General features: G+C 50.7%; 1 protein-coding gene across 4 annotated transcripts; it reads left to right on the forward strand.

Annotated features, from left to right (window-relative positions):
• The first annotated feature begins 5,913 nt into the window (after positions 1–5,913).
• Positions 5,914–23,502, forward strand: SKIC8 (SKI8 subunit of superkiller complex). Of its 4 annotated transcripts, none has more exons than XM_025893023.2 (11): positions 5,914–6,018; positions 8,948–8,997; positions 9,793–9,820; positions 11,314–11,419; positions 11,794–11,966; positions 17,652–17,800; positions 17,990–18,083; positions 18,904–18,997; positions 20,425–20,517; positions 21,224–21,302; positions 23,253–23,502. In XM_025893023.2, exons 2-11 carry the CDS (start codon positions 8,986–8,988, stop codon positions 23,340–23,342), a joined length of 918 nt encoding a protein of 305 aa, XP_025748808.1. In that variant the 5' UTR covers positions 5,914–6,018; positions 8,948–8,985; the 3' UTR covers positions 23,343–23,502. The 4 variants fall into 4 exon arrangements, with proteins under 4 accessions (XP_025748808.1, XP_025748809.1, XP_073738232.1 ...); XM_025893024.2 differs by having other exon boundaries at positions 5,994–6,088; XM_073882132.1 differs by lacking the exon at positions 5,914–6,018 and adding an exon at positions 8,128–8,277.
• The last annotated feature ends 217 nt before the right edge of the window (positions 23,503–23,719 follow it).

A 23,719-nucleotide genomic window follows, 5' to 3' on the forward strand; every position in this document is an offset into this window, starting at 1 on the left:
ACAGACAAGAACACAGAAGTCTCTCAGAAGTGGCTGAGCCCCGGTTGGGACCGGCTGGACACGAAGTGTGCGTCCCCACCCGGAGCTGCCCGGCCCACCTGCCAGCAGGACTCCCTGAAGCCCCCTGCCTGTCCCTCCCCACAACAGGCACCCTCAGCCCCTCCTGCAGTGTTATCCCCACCCCGTTGTCAGCCTGGACGTCACAGACGTCTCCGAGCACCGGGGACAGGCCCTGGGCCCAGGTTATGGAGCCTGGTGCCCTTGTTAGCTCATCGCTGGGCACATCTAGTCCTGTCTCCAGGACCTGCGGGGAAGGTGCAAAAGGATCCTGTGAGGGAGATGGGCCTCAGGATCCCCGCGAGGCCCGGCAGGGCACACGGTGACACGGGGACTGGCAGGCAGTGTGTCAGGGAGATGGGCCTGGCTGCAGGGAGAACCCAGAGGCCGGGGGGGGGGGGGGCACGCTCCGAATGGTGGGCTCTGAATGCACGCTGGGAAGGGGGGCGACTCTGCCTGCATCCTAGGGTTCTGTGAGGCAGACGTCCACAGGATCTCGTTCCTAAGGGGACAGGTTCCATGGATCTGTCCTCACGCTGCTCTCAATCCTCTGAACCGCCCCCAACCCTATAAACGAGAGCCCCTGCCTTCCCAGCGCTTTCACGCCCCCTCCTGCCACCATCTGCAGCTCTCCCTGGAGGACACCGTTTCCGGGCAGCCTCCGGGACAGACACTGCAGGGTGCGTCCGCCCCATGCACGCTGGCCCAAGGCGGACAGCCCGAGAACGTGCCGGGACCACGGGGCTGCTGGAGCGGGCACACGACGAGCGTACCGCCTATCCCAGATTCCATGCGTCGTGCTGACCATGTGGTCAGCGACATCAACCTGCCCCCAGGAGCCGTCGACACCCCAGCGATCAGTGAGTGCCGTCAACCAGTTTGGCTTTTTTCCCCTCAAGAGCCTGTTATTGAACACTTCCCAGCACAGGGAGGGGACCCTCTCCCCCTTTGGGCCTCTGGTCATCCAGGTGGACCCCTCGACCTGCTCACCAGGCCCCCCGCCCCTGAGCCGCTGGCTCACCGCCTCCCCACCCCGTTCCTGCCCCCGTGGGGCCCAGCCTCCTCTGGCAGGCACATCAGGGGCCTCTTGTTCTCACCCCCCCCACACACAGAGGATTTCTTTAGCAGCTGTTTCGTAGCCTGCCTTTGCAGCTTCCTAGGTCAGTAGGTAAATGCCGACAATGTCCAGAAGGTCACAGAGCGGGCCGGTTATGGCAGAACTTTCTGTCCTTCCCTGGAACGGGCTCGTCTCCCCCATCTGCACTGTGGCCCCACTGGGCCCGAGACTCAGTCCACAGCGTGGGGGAGTCTGCGCTGCCTCCTGCCCATTTTCGAGGGGTGTAGGCCCTGCAGGCTGGTGGGGGGGGGTGCTCCAGCCCTCAGGGGCAGAGAGACAGCCTGTGTGGGGACCAGGGGCCTGGGTTCCAGTCCCCACTCTGCCACAGCTTTATTAGGTGCTCCGGATTCACCAACTTTCCTCTTCCACAAGATGGGGCAATAGAATTGCCCGGCTCTGGGGAGTCAGACGGGCGGCTCTGACTGGAAGGCTGGCCCCTGGGGAGGAGGGTCCAGAGTCCTGCCAAGAGTCACTGCGAGCTCCTTGCGGGCAGGGGTTCCGTGGGCTTCCTTTGTGAATCCCCAAGCTGGTGTTTTGACCCCCGTTTGCTAGGTGAGGGGAGACAGGCCTGCGAGGCCCTTGCCTGGGGTCCCCTAATGACTCAGCGGTGGGCAGTCACTGGCTCCGGGGTCTGCCGGAGCTGAGGAGGGCAGGGACCGGCCAAGTGGCCGAGAGCGAGTGGTGACTGCCACCCTCTGGTCAGCAGCAGTAAAGCCACGGGCTGGGGCTCCGCTGCCTGGGCCCGTGTTCCCCACACAGGGGGCCTGCCCAGACCAGCGGCAGGGGCTTCCCGGCTCAGCCTCTCCCCGGACCAGCTGGTGAAGGAGTGACAGGGCCCCACCCCTGGCCCCATAGCAGAGTCCCGTCCTACCCCGGCCACACCTTTCCTTCCTGGGACCTTCTTCCTGCTCCCCACCTTGCCCTCTCCCAACACGCTGGGATTGGGAGTGGGACACAAGACAGCCATCCCCCAGTAGCCTGGGTTTCAACCTCACGGTGCACCTGCTGGCTGAATGACGCTGGGGAAATCACTTTGCCTCCCTCAGGGTCGGGCTCCTTCCCCGTCGGTCCCGGCAGGGGATGAATCCCTGTGGATTATGGCAGAGGGCTGATCCTCACGGGTATTCTGCACACGTGAGCTTCTCAGCGTACGGCTTGGTCCGCTGTAGCTCTCCGAATGTTTAAAACCAGAACAAAAATGTGGAGATGCTGGGGTCTCCAATATGGGGTTTCTGTGCCCCGATGGTGAGCAAGACCGTCCACTGCGGTATGGGAAGAATATATTAGACCTTCACATCGCATTGTCCCCATTTTAGGGATGAGGAAACAAGGCCCCGGGTTAGGCTGCGGAGGGTGGTAGCAGCCATGAGTGGGCCCAGGAGCCTGCATTAACCCCTGCGTGCCCAGCCCAGAACAAGAAAGGCCCGGGAGCCTGTCTGTGGGGGCAAGGAGCACAGAAGGAGGTGCAGGTCCCTCCCAGAGTGGGAGTCTTGGGGCAGAGGGAAGGGCGGAGGCCCTAGAGGGAGGGGCACCAGTGACACACTGTAGCCTGGGGAGGGGTGGGGTGGGAGACCAGCCGTGGGTCTAGGGGCACCTGGGACGAACATGGGAAAAGGATGAGGTTCCTGACATCAGGCTCTGCCAGACAGGGTTCTGAGGAGGGCCACGGAGAGCCCCACACAGGGCAGACACGCAGCCCACGGAGTTCCCCGCCCTCGGCCTGTTCTGAGCAGAAAGCAGGACCTTCCCCTGGGCCCCACGCCACACCCACGGATCCCTGTGTTTTCTAGGAAGTCAACTCAGGCTTCCTGGAACTGGAACGAAGGCACTCTCCCTCCTAAGGAGGTGGTGAGCTCCCTGTCTTTAGGGGTGTGCGAGCAGAGGCTGGATGACCTTATAATGGGGTTGTGTAGAGGGAGGTAGATGTGGGATGGATCTGGAAGGCTCCTTCCCCTTCCGGAATGCCCAGACCAGTGACTCTGAGTCAAGAAGAGAGCTGTAGTGGGGATGGCTCGGGACACCGTGTCTGCTGGGGACTCCCTCTGGGTCCAGCCCGGTTAGAAAGGCAGCTGGCCACTCTCTGGGAACAGCTCCATCCCACCCACAGCGCTTCAGGACGGGCCTCTGAAGGGTCTGCATCTGAGCTCATTATTTCACAATTAGCTTGGACTTTCACTTGGTTTTCTTCTAGAGCCCTTTCATTCCCTCCTGACCTGCGAGACCACAACTCATTGCAGACACTGAAATGCCAGTTACACCGGGAACTCTCTCCAGATCTGCTCTGCAACGGTCATTCAGGGGATCCGTGGGAATTGGTGGATGATAATTACATCTTTATTTTCCTTATCCTCCAACTGGAATTTAACACTTTCTATAATTACGAATGTCAGCAATAAACCACAGAAGTTTTAGCAGAACCTGTCACTTTGTCACCAGTACAAACCATAGATATTTTCTTATCATAGTACAGCTGTTGCGGATCATCCAAAACACTGTTTACGCTCATCACTACTCTGACGTTACAGACGTTCTTAGACGTGCAGCCTGAAGAGAGCCACGCATATATTACTGTTCCAGAAATATTCTGATAACGTTTTTGATATAACTACTTTTTTTGTAAACCTATGCATTTCATTTTTATGCATTTCAATACATTATATTGAGACAGGATTCATGGACTTCATGAGATGCCAAAGGTGTTCATGGCGCCCCAAAGCCCCTGTTACCCTGTGTCACAGTACCATTGCTAAAGCTATGCCAGTGACCCTCTGGGCCGTGCTCTGGGGGCACAGGGGAGAAAGCCGGTGTACATCTTTTTTTTAAATGAATGATTTGGAGTTCCAACACAATTACAGAATCATAGAGCTGGAAAGTCTTTAGAAAGCCCTTATTGCAACGATTTTCGAACGTCTTGGCACAACTCACAGCAAGAAATACATTTTCCTTTGCAGCGTATTACCTGCATATGTGAAACAGGTTGCCTGTTTGTTAGTTTAACATAATTTTAGTTTAACATGACATTAAATAATGATGAACTCTTACATCCTCTATGCTATTTTTTCTTAATCTATTCTATTTCATTTTGGGGAGATGATTCATTGAATTTTTATTCACAACTATAATGCTTGACAAAAGTTGAGTTAATACCCAGTTTGCTTCAACTGGAAATGAATAGTAGCAGATTTAGAAGCAAGCAGACAGAAGGGTGAAAGCCTTAATATTCTGACAACAGATAAAATTAAAAGGCAAAGAAGTGATCAGTGTGCTTTTAGAAAAATCTAGAGGTGGGGGGGTTTAAAGTGCAGAAAAAGAAAAAATACCCACATAAGCCCAAATCATACAAATTAAAATCCACTTAAGTTGGAGGCACTTCTGATAGCGACAATTTTATCATCCTTAAAGTGGAAGTCTTCAAAAATACTTCCTTATAGTCAAAAGCTAAAAGTCAAAGTAAAGATGGTCCAATTATCCTGGTTTGGGAGTGGTCACATCATAATCAGTCTATTTTCAAAAACTAGAGAAACCCACAAATTTTGCCAACAAACACAAAGGGGCAGATTGACCAAAACTAAGCAACGGGTTGGGCAGAAAGACAGCGGATTACTTGTGATTTCTCTGCTAACAGCCAGTGCTTTGCAGACCGATGTGAAGGCCTTTCGGCACTTTAGGAACCCGGGTCCCAGGACTGCAAGTTTAGTTTTCTGTGGGATGAGCCTGAACAGGGTCCGCTGAGCATGTGGGTCAATGTAATGGGAATTGCCCCCAGTTTGGAGGTATAATTTGTACGTTCTTTCTTGGCCTTAGGAGCAAATGTCCTGTGGTCAAATATATCCAGAATGGTTACAGAACAGCTTGATTTTTAGGAGGCAGCACATAAGAATTTTGGCAATTCAGGATGTCTTGAAGCCTGCTCACTTTGACCCAAACTTTCTAAACTAGTGACATGTAGGGGATCCACTGGGGCTGGATGCAGTTTCCATGGCCCAGGAGTCACTGAAGGAATTACTGAGGCCCAGACAACCGGCCCTGGGAGACTTGTGTGTATATTCGGCAAATTTCTGGGCGACACAGCCTCCTCCAAAAGCCCCCAAGGTGAACTTTATGGCGTCATGTGAATAAACTGTTGTATGGTCTAACAGTTTCCTGAAATCAGTGGTAGATCTGCAGACGGCCCTAATAAACTTGACCCGTGAAGCTCTAACTTCCACGGAAAAAAAGACTGGGACAGTCTTCTTGGTTTCTACCCCGGGTTTAATCAGGAGAGACTGCAGTCTGTCCGGGGGCTGGCTGACACACAGCCGGCCATTCAGGGGCCGCCCCCAGACAGCCAAGGCCCTGCATCTCCCTCCATCCCGGCTTGGCGGGGGGGACACTGGTGCGGGGACGGGCGGCCGGGGGGACCGGGGCGCTTCGGGAGGATAGGACGGTGGGGGTCCTGCTTGCCACGGTCTAGTAAAGGCGGGTCACAACCTACTAACCGGAAACCTATCGCACACACAGGTTGCGACTTGCAGTCTGAAACACGAAACTCTATGTCACCGAAGTTTTCTTAAGCAACAGAACCCCAGGAGTCGTCACGTGGCGTTGAAGCTCAGACGACAAAGCGAAGGAAGCGGAGACGCGAGAGCCTGACGGTGCAGGCGCGGAAACCTTACTACGGCGCTGGGGGCAGCGTGACGCCGCGACGGTAGGGGGCGCTGCGGCGCGCGCCTGCGCCCTGGGGCGGGGCCGAGGCTGCGCGATGCCATGCCCCGCCCCGCGCCTCCTGAGCTCATCGCTGCGCGACGCCGTCGCTCCGAGGCTCGCGTCACAAGTGCGGCGGCCGTGCAGCCGGCAGGACGGCGGTGAGTTGACGTCTTCGGTCGTTGGGGATGGCAGTCTCTGGGGCCGCCAGCGGCCGGGACCGGAGGGCGGGTGAGCGAGGGTGCGCCGGAGGCGGCCTCCAGGCTGGTTTGCTCAGGGATGCGCCAGGCCACGGGCCCGACGGGGGCTCCAGCGAGTCCCTTCGCCCTGGCTTCCTGTGGGTGCGCGGGCCTGAGAGAAGGAGCGGGCCTCGTCTTGCCTCCTGAGAATGTCCTGTGCAGCCTCGGGGCTGGGGCTGGTGTCTCTGCGGGAGAGGTGTCTCTTACGGGAAATGGAAGTTTTCCAGTAGTCGGGCCGAGCTGCCTCCCTAGGTAGCGAGCTTCCCATCACCGGACAGGTGCAAGCACGGGCCGGGTTCTCTTGACTTCACGTACCGTGTCGTCTTGTGGGTTCCTGACCTGCCCGAGTAATAGAGCATGTGTGGTGCTCTTTGGAAACCATGGGGGGCGAGCGATGATTTCGGCTGGGGAAAGTGAGGGAGAGTTCCCTAAAGAGAGGAAGTGGAGGAGGAGGGCTCTGGGGGCCCCTTAGCTCTGAAATTACTTGTTATACGAGGTAATGTCGCCTGGTAACCTATGCTATAGCTTGTGTGCACCGTTTACCGTCACAGCGATCCCGGGGAGGCTTCCTTAAGCTCTCGGAGGTTATCAGGAGGGCGGAGGTGCTAACAGGGATGCCTGCAGAGGCGGGTGGGGGGATTCAGTGAGCTAATGTGTGTGCACGCGTTCGCAGAAGCATGCCTTTGTTTTCAGGAGGCTGGCTTCTGGGGAGTTGGCTTCCTGCAAGCCTTCCTACCCGTAGGCTGTTTCCCTCTGCTGCTAAATACGAGATCCGATTGGAAGCGGAGAGGGCAGGCCCGTGCTTCCCTGGGCAGCAAACCTGGCCTAAGCTCCTCACTGCCTTTCCTGCTCTGTTCTTGGTTCACAAATGAGTTAACACTACCAACTTGATTGAGATCTTCACAGACAAGGATTATATAGGAATTATTATTTTTCCCGTTATCCTTGGAAAATCTTCGTGGTGGCCTTTTGGGGTTTACAAATTTAAAGCAAGTCACCAGAATGTGGATGCCTTCGTTGTATGGTCTCTTCTGTCCCTGGATAGAATTGAGGGGGCATGAATGCGGATGAGAAGGAAAACTGCATTTTTAGGTTCTGTAATCTCTAGCAGAAATTTAGCATTTTCTCCAGTTATGGATGTAGGCAACAAACCACAGTATTAACAGCGTGAATTTGTCAGCAATAGAAATCACAGCTGTGTCCATATCTTAGGATATTGTGTAAGCTCATCACAACATTGAAAGTATTGTAGTGATCAGATTTGCTGCTAGACCTTGTTATGTAAGGTGTTAATAAACAGCTATCACAAATTTAATTTTCGTATCCTGGTAACATTTCATTTAGGTGTGCAGTTGATCTTTCTTATTCTCAGATTCTGTATTTGCAAGTTTGTACACTAAAATTTACTTGTGGCCCCAAAATCATTACTTGCAGCGCTTTTGTGGTCTTTCGCGGACATGTGCACGGTGGTGAAAACTTTGAGTCCCCGACACATTTTCAGCTGCAGCAGAACAAGGGGACGCTCTGCCTTCTTGTGTTACCTCTCTCATGTAAACAAGGGTCCTTTTTTCAGTCTATTTAGTGTCATGATTGTTGCATTTTTTGTGCTTTTTGTTGGCAGTATCACTGTTAAAATAGCCCCCAAGCGCAGTGTGAAAATGTATGTTCCTTAGTGCACCTCGTGTGAGGTTCCTGTGGAGAACATGCATGCGTGCAATAAGCTTCTGTTAGGCATTGAAATGATGTATTGATCGGGACCCTAACCCATTGTTTCTCCTGGGAGCAGTGGGGTCCATATTCGCTAACTTGGTGTTCCTGATAACTTCATAGAATATAAGAACCTTGAGTAACAAGCATTGACTGTACTTGGTTCCCTTTCTAGTCCTATGCATTTGCAAAGTCCCGAGAAGGGTTTACAAGGCTGCTGGAGGGTCTAGGGCACACACATGAAATATGAAGAACCCTTACAGCCTGAGAAAATACGTCTATTCTTATTTTTTTTTTAAGATTTTATTTGTCAGAGAGAGAGCACAAGCAGGAGGAGTGGCAGGCAGAGAGAGAAGCAGGCTCCCTGCTGAGTGGGGATCCTGATGTGGGACTCGATCCCAGGACCCTGGGATCATGACCTGAGCTGAAGGCAGCTGCTTAACCGACTGAGCCACCCAGGCATCCCGAAAATACGTCTGTTCTTTTTTTTTTTTTTTTTTTTTATTTGACAGAGCGAGACACAGCGAGAGAGGGAACAGAAGCAGGGGGAGTGGGAGAGGGAGAAGCAGGCTTCCCACCGAGCAGGGAGCCCGATGCGGGGCTTGATCCCAGGACCCTGAGATCATGACCTGAGCCGAAGGCAGATGCTTAACAACTGAGCCACCCAGGTGTCCCCAATCCCAAAAATACGTCTGTTAAAGGAAGTTTGTGTTTAGCTGAACTCAGTCCTTGAAGACTTTGGGAGATGTGTCTCATTCACATGCCTGTTGGCTCTCGTGGGCATATTTGGCTGACATCCCTTCAGAGACTATAAGCACTTTGCTCCCACATACTTGCTTGTTGAGTTTTGAATAAATAATATTTGCAATTAAAAGGACCTGTGGTTTTATCTCTCTGAAGAGCAGCAAGTGATGGAGACTGGTCCCTGTCTATAGTCAGACTTGGGGAGAGGAAAACGTGGCATGGGGTAGGTGTTAGTTGACTCCCTGGGTTCCAAGGGAAAAAGAAGATCGTACCACCCTGTAGGGCTCATGAAGGGGGCCCCTGGGGCTGATCTCTGCTGCAGCAGAGGGTTGCCTTATTTTCTTGATAAGGGAACCTCCTGTACCCCCTCCCCCTCACTGAAGCCCTGATGTTCCCACAGAACCCTCTGGCCTATAGCCTCCATCCTCGTTTAAGGACATGACCAACCAGGTAAGGCCTGTGGTGAGGAGAAGCACCGCAGCTGGTCTCTTTGGCTGGGTGAAGGCCAGTACGAGATCTGGGTGTGTAGTCAGGAGACTAGCATCTGATTCCTGCTCTGCTCCGGAAGTGCTGGAAGACCCTGGGCACTACTCACCAGGGGGTTAGGTGGCGCTGTGAGATGCACAGCACCAAGAGGAGGATTATTTTGGCTATCTAAGTCTTTCTACGGTTGACGGGGGTTGAGGAAAAAAATTTGGACTCGGGAGTCTGGCTGGCTCAGTCGCTAGAGTGCGCGACTCTTGATCTCAGGGTCAGAGTTCAAGCCCCACACTGGGCGTAGAGCTTACTGAATTAAAAAAACAAAAACAAAAACAAAACAAGAAAGAAACAAAAATCAGAAAGAGAGAAATCTTTGTAATAGGATTAGGGACAACGGTAACAGTTAGGTAGGCCGTGTGGTTTCATACAACTGCAAAACTTAGGCTGGAAACTGGCTGCAGAGCCTCCTGCGATCCAAGCAGGGAGTGCATGGAATTTATCAGTCCCCTCGGGATGGAGCAAGGAGAGAGTACGGTTTCTGTAAGAACTGATTTTTTTCTGGCATGGTCAACTCTGCAAGTCTCGCATGAGCAGGAATCAGGAAGCTTGTAGGATGGGTGGAGGGAGGGCAGGGGGAGGAGCTAACAGTGGGGGGTGGGGGTGAGGTGGGTGCCAGGGGGCGTTTTAGGGAGGGTGTTTTAGGGAGGGGATGGATTACCTCTGAAGTCTGACCACTGGTTTAATGTGGCGTCTGTTTTTTTTTAGTACAGTATTCTCTTCAAACAAGAGCAAGGTAAGCAGCCTCCTTGTTGAAGGAGATTCACCTGTGGGAACTGTGTCATCCCTGGCGTTTTGGGTCTGCTGACCTGACACGCAATCCCCAAGTGTACTCAGTTTGCAGAAGAATCGGCAGACACAGCTGAAAACAGATATTTACAAGCAAACTGCAACAGAAGCCCCCACACAACTCACTGGAAAGAAAACGCAGGAGTCACATAATAGACTGGGACGCTCAGGCTGAGGGAAGCTTTTCTGCCCGAGAAAGATGCAGCTCTGAGCTCCCCAGCTACCAGGGTGACAGAGGGAACCAGTAGAGCCTCAGAACTTGCCCTGGGGTCTTTACAGTGGTTTCCCCACTTCAGACAAGTGCAGGGGCTCCCGCAGAGACCATTACCTTACTGAAAGTAGAGGACACAGCAGTGTGTGGGGATGGCTGGGGGTGCAGCTTGCCAGGGATGCGGGGCTTCATGTGGGCCTCGTTTCTTCCACTCTAAGTAGCTGCCATTTAGATGGTCTGAAGTTTAAGCCAAAAGCATTCTTCCAAGTTAGCTCAGATGGGTAACTGGCTAGTCAGGCATGCCAGTCAACGACCCAGCATGCAGCTCATGCCGTCCAGGCGGCTCGCTGGCAGGCTTGGCTCAGGTGGGCATTGTCATTGAAGCTGCGTGTGAGTCACAGCTGCTCAGTGCCCAGTATTCATGTCTTGGAAAGGTGTTCCTCGACTGTCACTACGCGGCATGAGTAAAGGCTCCGCGTGCACCTGCCACGTGTGTGGACCTGCACGGGGTCTGCAGACCCCCCAGTCAGGCCTTCAGATTTAAGGTGGACTTTAGTTCATAGAGACACTGGCTTTGAATCCCAGTTCTGCTCCTCCTTAGCTTTTGACTTTGGGTGAGTTACTTGGCTTCTCTAAGCCTCTGATTCTTTGTTTGTAAAAAGAGGATATTAACAGTACCTACTTCATAGGGTTGTTGTGATTAATTGAGATAATACTTAATAAAAAATTAATGTAGTAACTGACTCATTAAGCATAATAGACATTTGTGACAAAACGCAACTTGAGTATGGAGGTATTTATTTTCAGACCTGTACTGTTTGCAGTTAAACTGCCTGCGGGTTCCCAAGGATCCCTAAGAGATGAGTCTTACCAAGTTTAGGTCTTTGTTGAGGGGTGGGGGTGTCCTGCTGGTTTCCCCAGTTTCAGCCAGGTGATAGGCACTCCAGACTGAGGCACGCAGGTAGCATGCTGAAGTGGGAAGGCCATCGGATTATTCCGGAACTCCCTCCCTCCCTGGTGCACCTGTGATCTGGGGCAGGTGTTTTGTGTGTGCCTCTGCAGTTCTGATAAAAGCAGGAGGGAAAGCACTTGGCAAGACAGTAAACCAGGTGACCGGTTTCCCCGGCAGTGTGACCTCAGAGCTGTTGGAACAGCATTTCAGCTTCCTTTCAGCCCACGCAGTGTAGCTGTTGCATGAGCATTTTTACACGAAGTGCTTTCTATTCTAGCCCATGATGATGCCATTTGGTCAGTTGCCTGGGGGACAAACAAGAAAGAAAACTCTGAGACAGTGGTCACGGGATCCCTGGATGACCTGGTGAAGGTCTGGAAATGGTGAGCACCCTCTCCCCTAACAGCCTTGGAAATTGGGGTCTAGGGTTTTTCTACTGGACTCCCAAGTTGCAATCAGGAAAGCATTAAGTGTTTTCTAGGCAAGAAGGCAGTAGCAGTATGGTGGTTTAAAAAGGCAGCTTATTTTTTCCTCACTTGTTTTACTCAGTGTTAAGGCCTGTAGTTTAAGAAAAAAAAAAGTCCCACAGTTAAAACTTGGCTGCCTTTAGTGTTCTGTGCTCGTGGTTCCTCTCCGGTTCTGCATTTCACAGACTGTTGGTAATGGGAGCAGGGGTGGGTCATGGGGGCCCAGAATTTCAGATGCTGGTACAGCGTGTTGTGTGTGAAGAAACCCATTTCTCTGTCCCCCACTGAAGGTCTGATGAGAGGCTGGACCTACAGTGGAGTCTGGAGGGACACCAACTGGGTGTGGTGTCCGTGGACATCAGCCACACCCTGCCCATTGCTGCCTCCAGTTCTCTTGATGCTCATATTCGTCTCTGGGACTTGGAAAACGGCAAACAGATAAAGTCTATAGATGCAGGACCCGGTAAGATTTTTACTTTTAGGGAGGATAATAAACGCTCACAATCCGTTTCCAAACCTCTAGGGATAGAAGTTCTACAGTTCAGAATTGTTTGGGTCTGAGGGGGTAATATGGGTGCATGGACTGCGTATTAAAATCCCTTTAGTGGGGTGGGGGCAGTCCTCCAAGCATTAATGTCTCAGCAACTAAATGGGGGTTTATACGTCTGTTTGGTTCAGGTTTTACTGCCAAATAAATTTTGGTACTAAACCTGTTGAAAAACTCACAGTTTTCAGAGGCTTTAGATTTTAGAATTGCCAGTTTGGGGTTGTGGACCTGAATTCGGAGGGTCCAAAGCTGCTCTGTTTGCCATATTCTGATTTGTTACATGCAGTGCCTAATAGAAGTCTCAAGTGTAAGGGACTGTGTGCTCTTAGATCTGTATCATGATAATCTCTGCTAATCATGATTACAAGACCTGATTCCCAGCATTTGATAGATACGAAACTTCTAGAGTAACATTTTTTTTTAAGTACTGTAGGACAGCATAATCTTGTCTACTAGCCTTAATAAATATCTCGGGTAATAGGAATTAATAATGATTTCAGTGGGCTGGATTAATGTGGAACGAGCAACATGACATCCCGGGCTTCCTTGGAGCCTTCGGTCTACTTGCAAATGACTGCATAGCACTCACCATCAGCTGGAACGGGTGATGACCCCTAGAGAGCCACCTGCCTCTGTGGCACACCCTTCGTGGATGGGGGACACGGAAGGTGCTTAGGTGTTTCCTGAACATAATCCCCTTGATTGGAGCCCCAGGTAGATTTTGCCTCCCACGTGTTATGCTCAGTAGCCACTACAGGCTGTCTGTATATTGGAAAGAATAATAGTCCCACGGTTTGTAGGGAAGCTAGGTTGTCTAGAAACTGAGTGCATTTCCCCTTGGAAGCAATACTTCATGTCTATGATTCTTACTACTGGAGATTTTTAAAGAATATGCATGCCTAGACCCTATTTTGCAGCCACTGAAGCACAGTTTTCAGGTTGTGTGGACCGGGTTACATATGTGGAAAAAGCTACCCGGACACTGACTCCCCAGGTGATTGTCTTGACCTGTACCCTTACCTGCTGACATTGCTCATGGAGGACTTGGGGCCCCAGACCAGCCCCCAAAGTCTGCGAAGACAGAGCCGGGGAGAGGAGGAAGAAGCAGGTCTGTTGCTGCCTTGGGCACCTAAGCCTTCGCCAGACCCATGACGCTGAGGTCGCTGCAGGGCTTTGTGGCCCTGGGCACGCTGCAGTTGAAGAGATGAGTACTGGATTGGTTCCAGGGCAGAGGACCGGTCTGCACTTTGCTTGCCTTCCCTGACACACAGTGCCCTAAACATCCGGCATCGGTTCCGTGTGTGGCAAGTGCGTAGGGAAAGAAGGCACAGAGAATCGTCAGAGGCTTGGATTTACTTTCTGTTCAGACAGGAATCTGGTCCTTACGCAGCAGTTACTCGGGTAGTAAAAGCAGGTGCTGCTGTTGACAGCTAAAGAGCAGCTGAACCATCCAAAGGTCACACTGCTCGGGTCATGAGTGTGGGGACGCTGACACGTACATGGTGCCTGTCTTGAAAATATGCATGGAGGTTGTGGACCACCACAAACAACAGGGAGAAGGGAAGAGAACGTCCCTGATCCTGAAGAAGAAAGTGAGGACGTGGAAGGCCGTGAAGACACAGGGGAGGGCCTTGTGGGCACAGCAGCCGTGCTTCCCAGCCCTCAGGTGCTCAGGATGAGCATCCACACCGTCAGACGGGCAGGACGCCCTAGAGTAAAGGGCTGCTGTCAGTGACAGGGTGGAGCTTAGTGATTACAGCAAATATCTTTTATGCAAATACTGCAAGTCTTAGAGCGCAGGAACAAAAATTCCTTGAATTTTGAGCATAAGGATATTTGACACGAAAAATCCTGTATTGTAAACCATCTAATAGGGAAATATGAAAATAATTTAGGAGTGTTATTTTATTAAACTGCAAGGAATTCAGAGTAGATTTTCTAATAATCATTATTCCTTAAACAGTTAATTACAATAGGAATAAGAAAACATAATCCTGTTGGAATAAATGCTAGTCATTAGTAAGGAGAGGTTAAAAAGCAGCTGTTTGAGAAATTGATTATAAATGCTTTTTCAGATCTTCTCAGTTAATTGAGCATTCTTGAAGTTAATTTCCTTTTTAAAACATTTCAGGAGAAAAGTGATAGAGCTAAATTATTTATTACTCTTTTGAATATGTGCATTGAAATTTGCAAGAGATTATTGTTTTAAAACACCTTGGGGGATGGTGCTGGCCCATCTGCGCTGGGACCCACTGTCTGCCATGCGTCAAGTTCACGGCGGCCTCTCCTTAGTCCAGTGGGCTGGGAAGGGCCTGCCCTCTGCGAACCGTTCCCAGGAATGAGGCCAGTGACTTGGGAGGGAGCCTTTCTCTGCTTTCCCTTTGATCTGGCAAGCACTGTCCTGTCGGGGCAGGGTGGCAAGACTTGGGGCACATTCCTGTAAAGAGTGCCCGTGGGCAAAGGGCCAGGCAGGCAGTGGGCAACTGGATGACTCCCTGGCCTCTAGGCCCTGACCCCAGAGGCCCCCAGAGCTCTTTGGGATTGCGTCTGAAGAGGTTCTAAGTAGCCCAGAAAATAAATGCCACACTACCACCAGTGGCATGTTCCCAGATAGAAATCTCAAGCACATCACTTGCCCCGGCCGCATAGGAGCCTGAAGACCCCTCCATCCGGCTGAGGATGCACTGTGATGCACAAATCACACTGGAATAGAGCTCTTGAACTAAGTTGTACAGTGTAACTGAGAAACCAGGTGATTGTTCCAAAAACAACAGTGCCTCTTTCCAGTCCTTGTTAATTTGTGGTAAATACTCGGTCATATTGTAGTTTACCTGGAGAGTATTTGTATAGTACATCTTCGTTTATTTACAGCTTTACTGAGGTGAGCTTTCACTTCTGTAATTGCACTGTAAAGTTAACCCATTGTAAGTGTTCAGCGAGTTTTAGTCTCTGGGGTTGTGCGGTCACTGCTGCAGTTCTGTGCCTCAGAAAGCTCCCCTGTGTCCGTGGAGAGTCTGTCTGTGCTCCATCCTCAGCCTCAGGCAGCCACCGATCTGCTCTCCATCCCCGTAGTTTGTGTAGGCGGGGTCGTGAATCTCCTTTCTGTAGCATCATGTTTCCACGGCTCGTCCACGTTGTAACATGTCAGCAGTTCCTTTCTGTTGTTCGGCCACCCACCACTTTATGGACACTTGGATTCTTTCCCGTTTTCTACTGTGTAAACATTACAGTGCTGTGAACACCTGTGCACTAGTCTTTGTGTGGACATAACGTTTTCATTTCTCCTGGGTATATAGATACCCAGGAGTGGAACTGCAAGGTATTGTGGTAAGTTTGTTTTCACTTAAGAAACTGTTAAATTGGGGCACCTGGGTGGCTCAGTTGGTTGAGCGTCTGCCTTTGGCTCAGGTCATGATCCCAGGTTCCTGGGATTGAGCCCCGCATCGGGCTCCTGCTCAGCAGGAAGCCTGCTTCTCCCTCTCCCTCTCCCTCCCCCCCCCCCCCCGTTTGTGTTCCTGCTCTCACTGTCTCTCTCTGTCAAATAAATAAAATCTTTAAAAAAAAAAGAAACTGTCAAACTGTTAAGAAAACAAACCCCACTTACAATTGCACCGTAACCAATAAGATACCTCTAAGTCAACCTAACCAAAGAGGTAAAGGATCTGCACTCTGAAAACTATAAAACACTGATGAAAGAAATTGAAGATGACACAAAGAAGTGGAACAACACCCCATGCTCATGGATTGGAAGAACAAAATTATTAAAATGTCTATGTTGCCCAGAGCAATCTACACTTTCACTGCCATCCCTATCAAAATACTATCAGCATTCTTCACAAAACAAATCATCCTAAAATTTGTATGGAACCAGAAAAGACCCCAAAGAGCCAAAGAAATGTTGAAAAAGAAAACCAAAACTGGAGGCATCACAATTCCAGACTTCAAGCTATATTACAAAGCTGTGATCATCAGGACAGTATGGTACTGACACAAAATCAGACACACAGATCAATGGAACAGAATAGAGACCCCAGAGATGGACCCTCACCTCTATGGTCAACTAATCTTTAACAAAGCAGGAAAGAATATAAAATGGAAAAAAAGACAGTCTCTTCAACAAATGGTGCTGGGAAAATGGGACAGCTATATACAGAAGAATGAAACTGGACCACTTTCTTAACACCACACACAAAAATAGACTCAAAATGGTTGAAAGACCTCAATGTGAGACTGGAATCTAGAGGAGAACATAGGCAGAAACCTCTTTGACCTCAGCTGCAGCAACTTCTTATAAGATACATCTGTAAAGGCAAGGGAAACAAAGACAAAAAACTATTGGGACTTCCTCAAGATAAAAAGCCTTTGCGCAGCAAAGGAAACAGTTGACAAAACCAAAAGACAACGTACACAATAGGAGAAGTATATGCAAATTTCTTACCAGATAAAGGGCTAGTATCCAAAATATGTAAAGAACTTATCAAAATACCCAAAGAACAGATAATCCAGTCAAGAAATGGGCAGAAGACATGAACAGACATTTCTCCAAAGAAGGCATACAAATGGCCAACAGACCATGAAAAAATGCTCAAGATTGCTTGGCATCCCGGAAATCCAAATCAAGACCACAATGAGATACCACCTCACACCCGTCAGAATGGCTAAAATTAACAAGTCAGGAAGTGACAGATGTTGGCGGGGATGCGGAGAAAGGGGAACCCTTCTACACTGTTGGTGGGAATGCAAGCTGGTGCAGCCACTCTGGAAAACAGTATGGAGGTTCCTCAAGAAGTTGAAAATAGAGCTGCCCTACGATCCAGCAATTGCACTACTGGATATTTACCCCAAAGATACAAATGTAGGGATCCGAAAGGGCATGTGCACCCCAATGTTCATAGCAGCAATGTCCACAATAGCCAAACTGTGGAAAGAGCCCAGATGTCCATCAACAGACGAATGGATAAAGAAGATGGGGTCCATATATACAATGAAATATTACACAGTCATCAGAAAGGATGAATACTTAGCATTTACATAGATGGGAATGGAACTAGAGGGTATTATGCTAAGTGAGTTAAGTCAGTCAGAGAAAGACAATTATATGATCTCATTGATGTGTGGAATTTAAGAAACAAAGCAAATGAGCAAAGGGGGGGGGAAGAAACAGGCAAACCAAAAACCAGATTCTCAACTACAGAGAACACACTGCTGGTCACCAGGGGAGGTGATGGGGGATGGGGCCAATGGATGATGCGGATTAAGGAGAACTGTCCTGATGAGTGCCAGGTGATTAAAATTTTAAAAGAGAGAAAAGAAACTTTTAACTATTTTTCAGAGTGGCTACACCATTTTATGTTCCCACCAGTATGTGAGGATTTTGGTTTCTCCACATCCTTGTTAACACTTGATATTGTCCTATTTTTATTAAAAGTTTAAGAAGCCGTTAAGCTAAATTAAAGAATTAGCATCTTAACTCATAGGTTTTTGAATCAGGACATTGTTTCTAATTTTTAAGAAGTTATCTTTTGATAAAACTTTAAAAGCCTTAAAAATTAAGGTCATACCTTTTCTCACTGTATTTTTTTTCCTTTTTTTCCTGTTCAGTGGATGCCTGGACTTTGGCCTTTTCTCCTGATTCCCAGTATCTGGCCACAGGAACTCATGTGGGGAAAGTGAACATTTTTGGTGTGGAAAGCGGGAAAAAGGAATATTCTTTGGACACAAGAGGAAAATTCATTCTTAGTATTGCATATGTAAGGAAACAGTGCTCTTGTTTCTCTCCCCAACTCCGCATTGTGCACTTCCCGCCGGTGGCAGTGCTCCAGGCGGGCAGCCGCTGTCTGGCTGGCGGGGCCTGCAGCGAGCAGGAGCTCCACATGTGTTTGGTGGGGACGGCCTAACCACACGGAGTCTCAGATGTCCTTCGCATGTTCTCTGCACAGAGCCCTGACGGGAAGTATCTGGCCAGTGGAGCCATAGACGGGATCATCAATATTTTTGATATTGCAACTGGAAAACTCCTGCACACGCTGGAAGGTATGGCTCATTTTAGTTTGTGCAAACTAGGTTATCAGATCACAAAGGACAAATCAGTCTTTTATTAAAATGCTACTAAATGACAGATGAGCTTCAGATTTGCAAAATAGTGGTCTCAGTTAGAAATCTGAAATGCCTCCAAGTCTTGGTTTTGTCGTCTATTTATAACCTGGATGTGCTCCTTCTGGTACCAGTGCTAAGTGCTTATTTTGGTGAACGGGCTTACCTTTTTACGTGTTAATGTATCTCAGCCATGTGAGTGTTTCGTTTCTGTCCTGTTTGGCTCTACGGAACTTTGTGACTAGGAAACGACTTTTTGTCAAGAAGTTGAAGGTGGATGACAGCACTGCGCCTGCCCCCTGCGCCCGCAGCCTCGGGGTGTGGGTGGGAGGGAGTCTTCCACTCTGCTTTTCCTACTGGTTTGAATTCTGACCAAGTGAATACATTGACTCCTTAGTTTATATCACTTACCCTACAACACAGGATTTGGTAGGAAACGGTATCCTGTTCATCTGTACAGATCAGAGTGTATTTCTTCGTTTGTCCATGTCTGTAGCAGAGGAGTTTTTCCCAAGCCACATGTGTTGAGGTCCAGGCGGTGAGGGAAGGGAACCGAGGAGAAATGGCTCCTGGGTTATGTAGATGTTTCTAGAACACTGGGGCCTGGGTTATGTAGATGTTTCTAGAACACTGGGAGGAGAGGTCCATGCAGTCGTTCCCTGCCCTGACAGAAGTATCAGTGATAGTGGTCATTACCAGGGACGCCATCAGTGGGGAGCCCTTGATTTGCCAGATTAACAAGGGCCTTTGTGAATTTCAGGCCATGCCATGCCCATCCGCTCCCTGACCTTCTCCCCGGATTCGCAGCTCCTTGTCACTGCTTCAGATGATGGCTACATCAAGATCTATGACGTGTAAGTTATCGTGCAGACTCAAGGGTTCTCGCCTGGGACCAGTGCCCTTCCTGTGTCCCGCTGCTTGGAGGAGTCCTGGGTCTGGCAGGGACTCGTGGGCAGGGTCCAGGCATTGCTCCCCCGTCCACACACCTGTCCTTGAACTTCGAATGTCATGGGCTGCCTGCTAGGATCAGTACTTCCTTCCTGTTTGCAGTCATTCCGTCTCTTGTAGGGCTCACGGATTTTAAGTTCCTTCAGGTTAGTCAGTCGTGTACGGAGGAGGAGGTAGAACCACTGGCGGTCGCTGGCCCAGAGTGATGGCAAAAACGTGGACATCCAGCAAGCTCTCCTCTGTCCTGCCAAGGGGGCTGTCAGTTTATCCACCAGCTCGCTGCAGGTCCGGATGAAGGAGCCTTTTTATGGGTGGTTTTGACCGCAGGTGTAGGAGTGAGTGTCATTCTCTTCAGGGCCCTTCCTCCTGGGCTTCCCCCCTCAAGCCTCCCCTGGAAGGGGATTGATTGGGGTCCTTGACCCTTCGACTCTACTGCAGTCTGTGTGCCTCTGGTTCACAGCTTCCGAATGTGGCCTTCTGGTGTCCTGGGTGCACACGGCACGCTTGTCCACACCCCAGCGGTGAGTGGGCGCCGAGTTTGCGTCCACCTGCCCCGGCCCCGACCGTCTGTGTGCATGCCCTCGTGTGGGCCTGTGCGGGCTTTCCTGGGGTCCGCGCTGGGAGTAGGGACACTGAGAACGGGAGCTTGTCTTCAGGGCAGGGGAGCGAGAGCCGATGAGGCTGTTAGGGCTCAGGAGGGAAGCCTCTGCCCAGCTGTGCTGGCTCGTCAGTCCCAGAGCCACAGTCAGCCATGGCCGATGCCTCAGTGCCCGACTCCCTGCACAAGGCCTTCGTGGCTGTGGTTCCACCTGCCTCCCGACCGCGGGTGACTGGTGTCCTGGCAGGGCGGAGGAGGAGCCCAGGCTGAAGCAGGTTCCTCTGAGGCCACATGTCCTCCGACCCCCCTGCGGTCTGCCCTGTGCTGCTGGAGTCACCGCACCTCCGTCAGGCCTCGGGATTGTTCTCCTCAGGCCTTTGCTGCTTGGACTTCACTTATTTGAAAGTAAAAATGGCTTTCGTAATTAGACCCGTCTTGTTCTTGGTTCGATTAAAAATGGTCTGTCCAAGCCCCATCTGGTACAGAGAGTGAGCACTGACGGCTCCCGGGACAGGAGGCACCGGCCTCGTGTGGAAAGGGCGCTGGCGTGCGGGTGGGCTTGGAGCCTGCGGCTGTCCTGAGGTGGCCGGCTTGCCCCTGCTTCTGTTTCCCCATCTTAGGGGTTGTCCTGCTTGCGTCCTACTCTCTGCCATGGGGGAACGTCACACATTTTGTGCTCGTGTTCCTGTAAGACTTCGTTTCATCTCCAGTTTGTTTGACGCTTTCCCGTTTCAGACAACACGCCAATCTGGCCGGCACGCTGAGTGGCCACGCATCGTGGGTGTTGAACGTTGCCTTTTGTCCCGACGACACTCACTTCGTTTCCAGGTACGTATGATTCTTAGCAGTTTCTTAAATGCTAAGAAGATGAAGATTGTCTTTTATGAATTGCCTTAAGATTTGAAGATGGTCTGACCCTTTTTATTCAGGTAGACTTTGTTTTCTTCATTGGCTTTGTGGGTTGTTGTGTTTTTTTTAAGTTATGCAGGTAGTTGTCCTTCGCTGGAACAAAGGTGGATTCTTTGGAACAGTTCAAGTTTTAGTTTTTCTTTATAAATCTAGGCTTCCACATGCAGTGACTTCTGGGATCTCTGTGTTCCAGCAGTAACTTAAACTACATAAAGCTGTGCGCAGATGTGCCTTTAGATCCCAGTGTCACTCAGGCTGAGGACAGCCAGCTTCCTAGCATTGCACAGAGTTCCAGAAGCCTCCTCATTCAGAAGCGGCCTTTACAGAGACTTTAATAGGCGCCCCCTCCGACCCGGAAATAGGCACACGTGTCTGAGACTCTGGGTGGGAAGCCCGGGATGAGGGCTGGGCAGGTGAGAACTTGAGGGAAGTGGCCGCTTCGTGCACAGGGAAATCCATCAGGGAGGCCAGCTCCCGGAGCCCCCTGGAGCCCCTGCTGGTCACGGTGCACACTGGTGGGCAGAGTGTAGGTGCGTCGGGGAGGGTGGAGTTTCTGGTCTGATTCCTTCGGACTTAAAACCAGAATGCAAACTGTTTTGATACTAATGTTCCCTTTTGCACACAGTTCATCTGACAAAAGTGTGAAAGTTTGGGATGTTGGAACAAGAACGTGTGTCCACACCTTCTTCGACCACCAGGATCAGGTATGGCAGAGTTCACATTCTCATTCCTTTGTCTTTGGTTGCTGGTGTTGTCTGAGCACCGCCGACACTGTCCCTGTTCTGACCTGCTGCTGGGCTGCTCTTCCTGCACGGGTGTCCATCAGCCAGCATCCCGCACACCGTCTGCGCAGTCAGCCTGGCGAGCTGTGAGGTGTGATGTCCCTTTGAGGGCCAGAACACACAGCACTTCAGTGCCTTCAGAAAGTGCCACACGGCCGTTCAGTGCCTTCAGAAAATGCCCTGGTGCCCGGGGCATGCCGGGAGCACTTTTCCCGGTGCAGCCTGCCATGGCTGGCTCGGGAAGGGCCTTCCTCAGGAGTGCCCATTGCCCTGGGGCGCCTGGGTGGCTCAGTCAGTTGAGCGTCTGACTTCAGCTCAGGTCACGATCCTGGGTCAGGATCCTGGGATCGAGCCCTGCATCGGGCTCCCTCCTCAGTGGGAAGCTGCTTCTCCCTCTCCTGCTCCCCCAGCTCATACGCATGCGCTCACTCTGAAATAGTTTCAAAAAAAAATCTTAAAAAAGTGCCCATTGCTCACACACACAGCACTTGTCATTTTTGGAGCTGTCCACGAAAGTGATGTGTTTTCTTTTTTTTTTTTAATAACATAACTGAAGCCATAAATTCTTACAGGTTGTTTGGGTTTTAGCGACACTGGTAACTTTTACTTCGGTCTTTAAATGGGGAGGAGGGGGCTCCGTTCTCCCAGGAGCCTTTTTGTCTTTGCCAGTGTCGATGTGAAAGGAACCAGGGCTCCGGTGCGGTGTCTCTGCATCCGTACTGTGCCCAGGGACCCCCGGAGCTCCAGTGAAAGGCAGGGGTCCATTCAGTCAGTCTGCACAGGGCCTGGGCTCCTGCATTTCTAAGCAGCTCCAGGTGAGGCCCGTGCTGCTGGTCCCACCACTTTGAGTAGCAAGTCTCGGGAAACTAGTCACTTTAGAAAATAAAATGCCCATGGCAGTAAAAAGTTGGCTTTTAACGTATTTTTAATGTTTTTATGAAAATCCTGGGGTTTTTTTCCATTTTGTCTTATTTTTGTTGTTTAAGTAATCGGTACGTACGTCCAACATGGGGCTCGAACTCACAACCCCAAGATCAAGAGTCGCACGTTCTACTGACTGAGCCAGCTGGGCGCCCTGATCTCCTCTTTGGAATGCAGCTTAAAGTTAACATAACTGTTTATGCTCTTTCACATCTAATCTAAAATCATTGCTAATGAAGTTGGGGGATTTCATCTCGATATTCCACCCCTGGACTTAACATTTCACTCTTGAGAGTAAATCCTCCCTGCTGGCTTATTTCCCTGCACGTGGGGCTCAGAGCATGCTGCCATCTCAGAAGGGCTGTTTGGGTGGAAGGGAGGTCATCGGCCTGCCCCATGATGACACTGGACTCAGGGCTGGAACCCCCACTCGGAGTCAGAGTGACGGGCTGACCCAGTCAAACTCCAGCCACAGCAGTTTTGTCAGGAAGGTGTGACTGTTGATTTAGCACAGCAAGTCAAACCCGGGCCCCATGCTGCCTGCTGGTCCAGCTCCGGGGACGGGCAGGCTCCGGAGGCCTCTGGGAACGGGTGGAGGATCCCGGGCTGGGGGCAGGGCACAGGAGTGAGGTGACGCCCCTGGGTAGTTGTGGGCCTTCTTTCTGGAGACATGACTGCCCATGCTGGCCCCCTGCAGATGCCAGCTTCATGGCATGAGGTCACTCCCCGGATTCTGAGACTCTGAAAGGTTTATGGAGTGTGGGAGGTGAAGGAGTGATAAACAGTAGCAATGCAAGCGCCTGGTTAGGGAAAAGGCCCCCCTTCCCACTGGCTCAGAAAGCACAACAGCCCTGTCTCGCTGTTTTTCTAGATTCAGTATAGTGAGAATACAAAAGGATGTTTGTTCATAAACAATAAAGGCATTAGAACTTTTTTATTTTTGATTTACAGGTCTGGGGAGTAAAATACAACGGAAATGGCTCAAAAATTGTGTCCGTGGGCGATGACCAGGAAATTCACGTCTACGATTGCCCCGTGTAAACACCAGAGTCGCACAGGCTGGTGTGTAGGTCATGACATTCCTTGCCTTTCTAGCATTTATTGGAGCGGAAACAAATTTTGTAGATACGGGATCAATCTTTTCATGTTCTGTTATTGGAAATGCTGTTCATACTTGAACATAAAGTGTTCATAACACCAACACCGTGTCCATGAACGGGCTTTTCCAGCTGCCCTGTTGTGGGTGGGAGAGTGGGGGGAGTACCTGCCCCAGTGATGATGCGATCCGGGCAGTCACCGAACCTCCCAGCTGAGAAGTGCAGGCTGGCTCTCCAGAGGGTTGAGCCCTGCAGACGTGGGGACGAAGCAGCTCTTGGTTTCAGAATGGGGTCCTGAAGGGAACAGGGAATTTCCCCAGG

This window comes from Callorhinus ursinus, unplaced genomic scaffold (genome assembly GCF_003265705.2).
Source record: "Callorhinus ursinus isolate GAN/ISIS: 27379988/994484 unplaced genomic scaffold, GSC_fseal_2.0 scaffold45, whole genome shotgun sequence".
In the NCBI taxonomy this organism is placed as follows: Eukaryota; Metazoa; Chordata; class Mammalia; order Carnivora; family Otariidae; genus Callorhinus; species Callorhinus ursinus.

What these genes read in the sequence shown, in the direction of transcription:
- SKIC8 (XM_073882131.1), top strand. Translation starts at nt 6,046, where the DNA reads ATGGCAGTCTCTGGGGCCGCCAGCGGCCGGGACCGGAGGGCGG. An exon ending in CTGGTGAAGGTCTGGAAATG is followed by an intron (nt 11,420 to 11,793) that starts GTGAGCACCCTC and finishes CCCCCACTGAAG; the next exon opens with GTCTGATGAGAGGCTGGACC. An exon ending in ACTCCTGCACACGCTGGAAG is followed by an intron (nt 18,084 to 18,903) that starts GTATGGCTCATT and finishes TGTGAATTTCAG; the next exon opens with GCCATGCCATGCCCATCCGC.